Raw genomic sequence first — 11,019 nt, forward strand, 5'->3', positions numbered from 1 at the left:
TATGAAACCGCACATGATAAATGTGGCTCTTGATGTAAAACTAACAGATTTCCTTTTAGTAGCTGGATTAGTCACAGAGGGGATAGTTTTCCTCTTTATTTAAAACGATTACATTTAAAGGTGTTTCCTGTTTTGCCTTCATAGCCCATTGGTTCAGCTCTTTGTGTATTTATAGCCCTGTCACTTGTCAGCCCACCCTCTTTACGAAGCTGTTCTCCTGCCTTTCTATTTTCCTACAACATTTCAGCACTTCGTGCTTCATGTCTCATTCCTTGGTCACTTTGCCTCTTGGATTGAATGTTGGATTGGATTATCTACCACAGTCTTTTTTTTCAACAAATCTTCATTTAACTTCAGTAAGTTTTTTCAAGATTTCATTTGTTCTTCATGCCTCTGTGTGGGTCCAAATCTGAATTAAACTACAAATGTATGACAACTAGGGTTGTCATACATTTTACTTGTGCCGTAAAATGTATTTCTCTTTTAATAAAACTGGAAGGTGCAATGAAAATAGGAGGGACTGGTAATAGTCTCAGAATGAGTAATATTTGTCAAAATCGTTTGCAAAAAATTGGCAACAAAGTCTTACCCACGCCTCGTTTCTTTATTATGGTGCTTTTAAGGACAAAGACCTTCTTGTAATTTCATTTTTAAATGGTTTTGAGCAGCAGTTTTTTGTGCTTTCTGAAGGTCTTTAAATGTTCTTCTTTGGACATTAACAGCTTTTTTTTTTTACTAATTTTCCTCCCAGTCTTTGTAACCAACTTTTTTTTTTTTGCTTCTGTTTTATGGTTAACTCACTTAACACTGACCTATGACTCATTCAAGGAAGAAAAAGGCACCTAGCTCTGTCTGCACAAAACAGACAACTGAGCAAAGGACTCATTTTAAATTGGTTCTCTGTTACTAGCTGTTACTAGCTGTTTAGTTGAATCAAGGAAAACAGTTTGAGTGGCACAAATGGTATTTTTGCACCAGTAAGCAGACTCCCAAAGAGCTACTAGCTGAATACTTGACACATCTCAGCTGTGCAGCATGTCTTTAAAAAGTTAGTAAAACTATGTACAGCCTATGAACAGTATCTAAAAGTCATGTCTGTAAGAAACCGAAAAAAGGGTTGATGTGAAGAACCAATTCTTGAGGAAGAGAAAGCGTGAGACTGGCTGACAAATTAAACAAGAACTGAAGAACTGGACTGAAAATCAGTTGCTACAGGCCTTATGAAATGATGACTGCAGATTTAAAAAATGTGGTTCACATTGTCAGTATGTACAGAGGAGGTCAGGAGAGATACAACAATGAGTGTCTACAGCCATCTGTAAAACAGAGTAAAGGTTCTGTTATGATTTGGGTACCTCAAGAATTTGATCCGTCCTGTAGTACCATACAGAAACATTTTATTTGCAACATTTCATTTTTCAGCATGACAGTGATCCAAAATCCACTGCCAGTGGAGTAAAGCAGTAAAGCAGAATGGAAAAAAACACAGAGTGGAACAGTACAGTCATGCACTGGCCTTTCCAGAGCCTCAAAATTGTTTCTGAAGGCTACTTACATAAGTTATAAAAAAGCTTGCCTAAAAGAGTTTGGCCTGTGTTGAAGTATAAATGTGGTGTGACCAAACATCAACGTTCTATAATTAGGTGCACCTAGTTCCATTTTTCTGGTTAAATATAAAGAACTGAGGAGTGACTCAAGACTGCACACTGCATCATAAGATACAGTGGCTTGCAAAAGTATTCGGCCCCCTTGAACTTTCCCACATTTTGTCACATTACAGCCACAAACATAAATCAATTTTATTGGAATTCCACGTGAAAGACCAACACAAAGTGGTGTACACGTGAGAAGTGGAACAAAAATCATACATGATTCCAAACATTTTTTACAAATAAATAACTGAAAAGTGGGGTGTGCGTAATTATTCAGCCCCCTTTGGTCTGAGTGCAGTCAGTTGCCCATAGACATTGCCTGATGAGTGCTAATGACTAAATTGAGTGCACCTGTGTGTAATCTAATGTCAGTACAAATACAGCTGCTCTGTGATGATCTCAGAAGTTGTCTAAGAGAATGTTGGGAACAACAACACCATGAAGTCCAAAGAACACACCAGACAGGTCAGGGCAATGATGAAATGGTTTAAAACAGGGGTGCCTAATCCCGGTCCTCGAGAGCTACTATCCTGCAGCTTTTAGATGCATCCTTGTTCCCACACACCCGAATCAAATGAATGGCTTGTTGTCAGGCCTTTGCCAAACACAATGGCATGCTGAAGAGGTAATCAAACCATTTGATTCAGCTGTGTTGGAGTAGGGATGCATCTAAAAGCTGCAGGATAGTAGCTCTCGAGGACTGGGATTGGGCAGCCCTGGTTTAAAACAAAACATATCCATGTGTTAGAATGGCCCAGTCAAAGTCCAGATCTAAATCCAATCGAGAATCTGTGGCAAGATCTGAAAACTGCTGTTCACAAACGCTGTCCAGCTAATCTGACTGAGCTGGAGCTGTTTTACAAAGAAGAATGGGCAAAGATTTCAGTCTCTAGGTGTGCAAAGCTGCTAGAAACATACCCCAAAAGACTGGCAGCTGTAATTGCAGCAAAAGGTGGTTCTACAAAGTATTGAATCAGGGGGCTGAATAATTATGCACACCCCACTTTTCAGTTATTTATTTGTAAAAAAAAAAAAAAAAAATGTTTGGAATCATGTTTGGAATGTATGATTTTCGTTCCACGTCTCACGTGTACACCACTTTGTGTTGGTCTTTCACATGGAATTCCAATAAAATTGATTCATGTTTGTGGCTGTAATGTGACAAAATGTGGAAAAGTTCAAGGGGGCCGAATTCTTTTGCAAGCCACTGTATTTGTCATAAAATCAAGATACATCTTACTCCATTAAACACTTAAAGCCTGCATACACACCATATTTTGAAGATGTCTAAACTTCTCCAAATCTTCTCCTGGCTACTTTCACTATTTTTTTTTAAATATTAAACTAGTAAAAGGAAAGAAATAACAGAAGTTGGTGGAAAGTGTCAAGTACAACACAAAGATTTCTGGATAGTTCCATCCTAATGTGACACAGCGCATGTCATAAATTTGGAATAAAGAGGTCTTGATGCATTTTTGTATTGGTTGTAAGATGAATAAGATATTTTTGACTCTTTGCAATTAGTTTTCTTGTTGATTCCTTAATTTTTGTTTCTTTATGTTTCTTGTTTTTGGCTTCCCAGGATTGTCTGTGGCAGTTAAATTCAGTGGACTATGGACAGTGGACTATAGTTTGTTTTCTGGTTGTCTGTGTTGAGCTTTCCTGTTTGTTACAAAGATTAATAATGGATCCTGGATTGGAAGAGGAACAAACCAAATTAGAAAGAGGAACAAAATGTTGCAAATCACGGATTATTTTTTACATGCTGTGCATCATCAATTTCATTGCGCCGGTTGATGGATTTTCCCTGAAGACTTGCAGAATCAGCTACAGTACAGCCATATGTGTCGGAAGTAAACTCAGAGCTGTTCCTGAAGATATTCCCTCAACTGTGACAGGCCTCGATTTAACTTCTAACAGAATTTCAACAATACATGCATCAGACTTCAAAGATCTACTAAATTTGACTAAGTTAGACCTTAATAGCAACAACATTTCACAGATAGAAAGCGGTGCGTTTGCCAATCTAAGTTCTCTTGAGACATTAAATCTAAATAATAACAAACTTGTTACACTGGGAGAAAATGTTTTTGATGGCTTGAGTTGCCTCATTGAGCTAAGAATTAATCAAAATCGCATTAAACAAATGGCATCCACATCTTTTAAGTCCATGACAAGTTTAAAACTTCTGGACATTTCTCATAACAAACTGCACCACATTACAAAAGTTCAATTGATATTGCAACATCTGCCACATCTACGGGAGCTGGTAATAAGCAACAATGATTTAACCACTTTTCAGTCATTTGAACTGACAAACAAATCATTAGAACTTCAGTACCTTGATTTGTCGAAAAATCCCCTCGCAGTCTTCAGGATCACTGCCGATGTTTTTCCAAATCTCACCTGGTTTAAAATTGGGAGCCCAGCCAAAAAGAAACAGATGATATGGGACGTGCAAAACAAGACATTTCTTAGTCGTGTTACTACTCTTGACATTAGTGAGCTTCATTTGGGTCTTGGGGACATGGAAAGGTTGTTAGAGTCAGTGAACTCATCATTAACTATTCTGAGAATGAATGCAATGACACATAACCTGACCACACTGATCAACATTTCCTGCACCATCCCAACAATGAGGACTCTGCAGCTTCGAAGCAATAAGCTCAGCTTTGTTAATGCATACTTGTTTAAGTTGTGTATTAATGTAACTGAGTTAGTTTTGACAGACAACAAAATAAAATACATCCATGATGATGCTTTCAGATCCCTTAAAAACTTAAGGATTTTAACGCTGAGTAAAAACAGGCTTCCACTGGTTCCAGCTGCAACAAGGAATCTACCAACTCTTTCAGAGCTGGATCTCAGCACCAATAACATCAGCACACTGGACTGCCATGATTTCACCAATCAGACAAAGCTCAGAAAGCTTTATCTTTATCAGAATTCAATCACAGCTCTGAAACCATGTCTTTTCAAGGATTTAAAAGGATTACAAACTCTAAAATTACAGACAAACCAAATAACTAAATTGAACAGTGCTTTCAAAGAACATTTGCCAAACCTCACACAGCTGCATTTGAATGGAAACAAACTCACTGCTATCAAAAGGGATGCATTTAAAGGCTTACATTCCCTCCAGAACCTGTCATTACACCAAAACAAAATAAAAGTACTTGAAAGTAAGAGTTTCAGTGGACTGACAAATCTGACCCAAATTAATCTACAAAACAATGATATTTCACAAGATGAACTAAACAAAGATGTTTTCAGTCCTCTGATTAATTTAAGAAGACTTGATTTGAGTGAAAATCACATCAATTACAAGAAAAGTAGAAATTTGCCGGATCCTCCATTTTCTCAGCTGTCCCATCTAGAGGAACTGCTTGTTTTTTCACAACACCACAGGTTGCATAGTTATCTGCCTGGGAACTTTTTGCAAGGTTTGACCAGTCTTTTGAGTTTCAAAGCCAGGAATATCCGTATTGCGTCTCTGGACAAAGACACCTTTGTTTACACGCCACAGCTGCAATTACTTGAACTTTCTTCAAATGAACTTAAAGAACTCCCTCCAGATCTGTTCTTCCCAATTCCAAACCTTAAAAGCCTTTATATATCCAGGACAGCTCTTTACTCTCTAGAGTTCCTTAAAAATGCCAGCCTCACAAAGCTGGAGTTTCTACAGGCAAGACAGAATTTATATTCAGTTATCCGCGAAGAAGATATAATAACACCCCTACCAGCTCTGACTTATCTGGACCTTCAGGGCAATGGATTCACCTGCAACTGTGATAACAGCTGGTTTCTCTCGTGGGCAATAAATGACAACAAAACTCAGGTTTATGATGCATATAACTTTACGTGCAACTATCCACAAGAATTCAAAAGTAAGAAGCTGTTGGACTTGGACACCAGCTCCTGCTCAGATGACACTGACTTTATTTGCTTTGTTCTCACCACGTGTGCAATCCTATGCTTGATGGTGGTGTCCTTCACTTACCATTTCATGGGGTTGCAGCTGGTCTATGCCTATTACCTGTTCATAGCTTGGCTCTTTGATAGAAAGCACAAAAACAAGAAAACTCATCATCAGTACGACGCCTTTATCTCCTACAACACCCACGATGAGCCTTGGGTCATTGACAAGCTCTTACCAAAACTGGAAGGAGAACAGGGCTGGAGACTGTGCCTACACCATCGAGACTTTGAACCAGGTGAGATGCAAGTTTGAATTAAAGTTAAATATTAATGGCTTGACAAGTGGGATGTCTCTTAAAATTGTGTGTTTGTCGGTATCTCTGTTTAATCCCAACTAAATTATTAGATTCAGGACATTTTCTAGAATGTTTTCAGAAAAATGTAACATCATTTGACTTATGCAGTTATATTTGAAGTGGCAGTTAGTCTCTCTTTTGATTTATATAATTGCACTATCTAACAATTATCTGGAGACAATGAGGGCATGGTGTTAGAAGCTTTTGCAGTCAAATGTGCACTTTCATATGTACTCCAGAGGGTGTCACTATACTACTTTACTAAAAAGCTGAGGATACAAACCTCATGGTTTTATTACTGGCTGTGTTATTTTTCTTCTCCTCATTAGGGAGACCCATCATAGATAACATTACAGATGCTATTTATGGAAGCAGGAAGACCATTTGTGTGATCAGTCGCAAATACCTCGAGAGTGAATGGTGCTCCAGAGAGATCCAGGCAGCCAGGTAACCTGTTGGCGCACCACAAGACTGTAGCAATAACATTAAAATATAAAATTGAAATTGAAAGGTGTTAACAGTGCTTTTATGCTAATGTCAACAGTGACAATGGCACAACCAAAGTTACTCCAAATACAGTGCCATGAAAAAGCATCTGCCCCTTTACTGATTTCTTTTTTCTTCTACTTTTTTTTTTGTTTTGTTTTTTTGCATATTTGTTACGCTTACATGTTTCAGATTATCAAACAACATTTAATATTGGACAAATGTAACCAAAGCAAATAAAAAAATTATTTTTTAAAAGATGATTTAATTTATCAAGGGGGAAAAAAGCTTTCAAACCTACGTGGTTGAGTTCAAAGTTGAGTTCAAATTCACTAACCATACCCAGGCCTGATACTCCCAGACCTGTTAAATCAATAATTTACTTAAACAGAACCTGCCTGACAAGGTAAAACATCTCAAACAGCAATTCAGCATGCAAAGATCCAAAGAAGCTCAAGAAAGATAAGAAAGTCATTGACGTCTGTCAGTCTGGAAGGGGTTATAAAGACTTTGGGACTTCAGCGAACCATGGTGAGAGCCATTATCCACAAAACTTGGAACAGCAATTAAACTTCCCATGAGTGGCCAGCCTAACAAAATTACTCCACTTTTTATTGGGAGTTACAGAATTAGAAATGAGAATATCAGAGAGACAGCTCAGGTTGACCTGTTTGGAGACAAAGTTTGAGAGGCAAGGTTAAGATGGCTTAGGAGGTCACATAGGAGGTTCATGGATGTGAAGCAGGACGTGCTTAACTGCATCTACTATATGTGGCGGAAGAGGATAGGTTGAGATGGAGGCAGATGATCCCCTGTGGTGACCCCTAAAGGGAACAGCTGAAAGAAGAGGACTTGACATTACTGTGTTCCACTATGTGATTTTCTGATCTGTGCAGCACTGTATATGTTACACCGGCATGCTTAAAATTTCATTGATTTTTTTTTTTTTGCTAGCTTTTAATTTCCTCTTTAATCTGCCATGTTCACAGGTGTTTTATTTTATTCTCTTAAAACATGTTTATTTCATTTATTTTTGTATTATCTTCATTACTTTACTCTTTTAAAGAGAGTACTTATGCATCCCTTTTCTCCCTCTTATCTTTAGTTTCCGTCTGTTTGATGAGCAGAAAGACGTTCTAATCCTGGTATTCATGGAGGAGATTCCCAGCTATCTGTTGTCTCCTTACCACCGCATGAGAAAGATGATAAAGAGGAAAACCTACCTGAGCTGGCCGCGAGTTGGAGAGCACACCGAGCTGTTCTGGGAGAAACTTTGCCAGGCTCTGCAGACCAGAGAAGATCCAGAAGGAAAGATGTTACTTCTCACTGTGTCAACTGTGCCATGAGGAAATTAAAGCAATTTTTTTTCTCTTTTTTAAAGGTTATAGATTAATTTTTTTATTTTTTTTTATTCCATGATAATAGTTTACAGTGTTCTGATGTTTCATTATTTTAAAAGTTTTGAGTGTTTCTCCAGCAAATATTTGAAGTTTTACTTACTTACAGAAATGTTGGTTTTAAACAGAACCAGTGAAGCAAGAAAAGATGAAACAAATGTCTATGATAACTTCACTGCAATTTCTTGTTAATCAAAGTATTACAGAGTCAGCATTTTGGTCAATTAAAATGCTGCACATAATTCATTCAATCATACATCGTCTTTTTGCATTACTGAAACAAAGAAGTTTTGCAAGAAGTAAGAGACAATGATTGTCAACTGAATATAACTTACATAATAAATGACTGAGAATCATAATGAATATATAAGAATATCTTACTATATCTATCGTAGATAAAGGACACATATGTATAATAAATGCAAACAAAGCCTTTTAAACAAGTCTAAAGTATAATATCTCTCTTGGTTTAATTACTAAGCTTGTTTAGTCACTGCTGATACATAACAATGGAAAATCACATTTCATGCACTGTAAAAGTAATTTCAGTTCTTTTCAAACTTTATTTCAGCCTTCCTCATTAAGATGTCTGTCGTTCTTTGGCTTGTGTGAACTTTGCACCCTCTACTTATGCCAGCGTTATTAGACAGGTGGTTCACCCACAGGTTTGTTTATTGAAGAGTTAGGTAGTTAAAGTTAAGATAACCCATAAAACCATCCTGCAACAGATGTACCAAGCTCAGATACATTGGAATTATCCAATTAAACCACTATTTCTCTAATAGGTAACACATTTTGTCCATCTATGAGTGCCTCCCCACAGTTACTAAGAAACAAAGTTTGTTAAATTAAAATCATATGGATAGTAAGACACAAACTAGTGACTGACAAGATATAGTCATAAGAAAAGTGTTCACTGAGATCATAGAGTGAGGCAACTAAAAGGCTATTTTCCCATTGTCTATGCAACAAAAGGCATCACCCCTTGCTGGCCATCAGAAAGAAAGCAGGTTTATAACTCTTCTACAGTGGCTCAATTTTTCAGACTTCACAGTCTATGTGAATGAACTGAACTTAAACATATCCCTTCATTTGTGATCATATTCCTTCCATTCTGAATATTTTGTTCTATGAATAATTACATTAAATAAAGAACATCTTTAATTTGTATTCCAGTTATACAACAGGAAAAAACATTGATGTTCTTTTTCCAATGTTTAACACTAGGATTTAAACCTTTTAAACAGAGATGTAACCTTATAAATATGGTATTGTACATATTTATCACTGTTTGCTAATCACTGTCAGCTAATTTCTTTTTATTTAGGATCCTTTTGCAGCGTGATTAATTCTTTTTTTTTTTTTTACCCGATGTAGAACAAGGACAAAAGTTTGACAGCATGTGGTTGTTTGTGGAGTCCATACAGACAGACATGTGTTTTTATCAAATAACTCTTTTAATAAATTCTCTGACAAATATTAAATACAATAATTATCTCACACTTTCTGAAAATACAGGGTTTTATATTTCATCTTCTTCAGAAAATAAATCAAACAATAATACATATAACAAAATAATAATATTTTACATTACTTTAAAAAAAAGCACAAGTTTTTTTTGTTGTTGAAGCACTAAAGCTTATAGCTCACACATGTATTAAGAATACTACTCTTCCCTGTTTATAAAACAGAATAAATAAAAGGAAAGGTCACACAACAAATTATATTTATGTGTAGATTTACTATTATGATAATATTAGTGCAGATAAGAACACTTAAAGAGAGTTTAAGATGCATTGTTGTTAGAATTTTCTTTGTTGGTCTTCCGCTTCTTTTCACTGCAAAAAACAAAATCAATGAAATAAGATCAGTTTGACTCACTGAGCAGCTGAGAGTGAATATAAGGCACAGACAAACAATACACCACAGGGGCATTTATACTTACTCATAACACTTCATCACTTTCTGGGTCAACGGCTTTGATGGATCGGCACACACAAACCTTCCCGGAGCATGAAAACTGTTGGGAAAGAGGATGAAAGCAGTCATTTACCCTCAAGATACAGTTTCTCTCGATGGAGTTTCATTCCAGTGTGTTAGTTTGATTATTAACTGCAGAGCGTCCTGAACTTATCGTGATTGATTTTTAGTCACGGATTAAATGCTGTTTTGCTATTTAGATACACAAGGTTTAGTCCGTCCGAGAGAGCGCAAATGCCAAGCACACACAGCCATTATCTTTTCACCACAAGGTGAAATGTGCAGATAAGATATGTTACACAGAATTCATAACCAGACACCAGGATGAAAGATTGGCATTAGCTCTTGCTGGTTTTTGTACATGTGTATCACATTACTGGTTAAGTTTCCTATCTATAGTCTTTCCTTGAGAATACCACTACTTAAGTTGGCCCACATAAACTGATTGAACAGATATTTATGAGCAGTCTTAATTCATTCCCTAAACTTCTTAAATGTGAGCATTTCTCTTTTTATGTAATAATAATACATTTGATATATAAACTTTTCCATAATCTAAAATCTTTGTACAGAGTAAACACTACTCAAAAACTAGAAAAATGCACAACTTGCTTAAACTTCAACTTGACTACTTCTTAGCGTTTTAGTTTGTTAGATGTCTTATTTCCTCATGAATCTACCTGCTTTTATCATGCTACACTTCCATATAAACCGTTATAACTTACATGATGGCGTTGATGTCACAGGCGTTATTGATGTTCTGAATGGTGTAACCCAGAATCCGTTTGCAAGGAGGCTGACGATTGGAGTACCTCAGGCAGCAGCTCGCTGTAAGCACACACACGCACAAAGAATCCACTATAAATCACACTTTTAACTTACTACTGGCAATATTAGTGAAAGTGCATTAAACTATTAACTAGTATGAAATACCTGATTGTGCGCTGTCAAAAAAGTTGATGATAATGACGAGGGAGCACAGAGCTACCATGAGACACGTTTTCCCGCTTGCCATGGTTGATGAGCCAACTGAGAGCGTTCACTCTGCCTTTCTGTGTCTGACGCTGAAAAGGTGTAACACCTGAAGGCGATCAGAGAGAGTGTGACAAGTGCTACTTGGTGATCACTCCTTTAAGTAGGCCGACTCTCGGAATTTCCCGTCGGGCAGGATTGTGTAATCCTTTGTGTCATTGTTAAAACACTGGAAACAGAGCAGGAAATAGAAAAAAT

General features: G+C 36.9%; 2 protein-coding genes across 3 annotated transcripts; one reads left to right on the forward strand and one right to left on the reverse strand.

Moving 5' to 3' along the window:
• Nucleotides 1–247: 247 nt before the first annotated feature.
• On the forward strand, nucleotides 248–9,207 carry LOC146701690 (uncharacterized). 2 transcript variants are annotated; one of them, XM_085467991.1, is made up of 4 exons: nucleotides 248–356; nucleotides 3,235–5,866; nucleotides 6,256–6,373; nucleotides 7,518–9,207. In XM_085467991.1, the coding sequence occupies exons 1-4, from the start codon at nucleotides 261–263 to the stop codon at nucleotides 7,756–7,758; spliced, it is 3,087 nt and encodes a 1,028-aa protein (XP_085324117.1). In that variant the 5' UTR covers nucleotides 248–260; the 3' UTR covers nucleotides 7,759–9,207. The 2 variants fall into 2 exon arrangements, with proteins under 2 accessions (XP_085324117.1, XP_085324116.1); XM_085467990.1 differs by lacking the exon at nucleotides 248–356 and having other exon boundaries at nucleotides 3,248–5,866.
• Nucleotides 9,208–9,302: 95 nt separating this feature from the next.
• ccl20b (chemokine (C-C motif) ligand 20b) lies at nucleotides 9,303–10,995 on the reverse strand. The gene is made up of 4 exons (XM_085467992.1): nucleotides 10,723–10,995; nucleotides 10,515–10,617; nucleotides 9,755–9,829; nucleotides 9,303–9,647 (listed from the first exon to the last, which is right to left on the reverse strand). The coding sequence occupies exons 1-4, from the start codon at nucleotides 10,802–10,804 to the stop codon at nucleotides 9,596–9,598; spliced, it is 312 nt and encodes a 103-aa protein (XP_085324118.1). The 5' UTR covers nucleotides 10,805–10,995; the 3' UTR covers nucleotides 9,303–9,595.
• Between the last annotated feature and the right edge of the window lie 24 nt (nucleotides 10,996–11,019).

This window comes from Copadichromis virginalis, linkage group LG9, assembly GCF_057382275.1.
Source record: "Copadichromis virginalis isolate Kocher_CV1m ecotype Utaka linkage group LG9, C_Virginalis_male_GT1.1, whole genome shotgun sequence".
In the NCBI taxonomy this organism is placed as follows: domain Eukaryota; kingdom Metazoa; phylum Chordata; class Actinopteri; order Cichliformes; family Cichlidae; genus Copadichromis; species Copadichromis virginalis.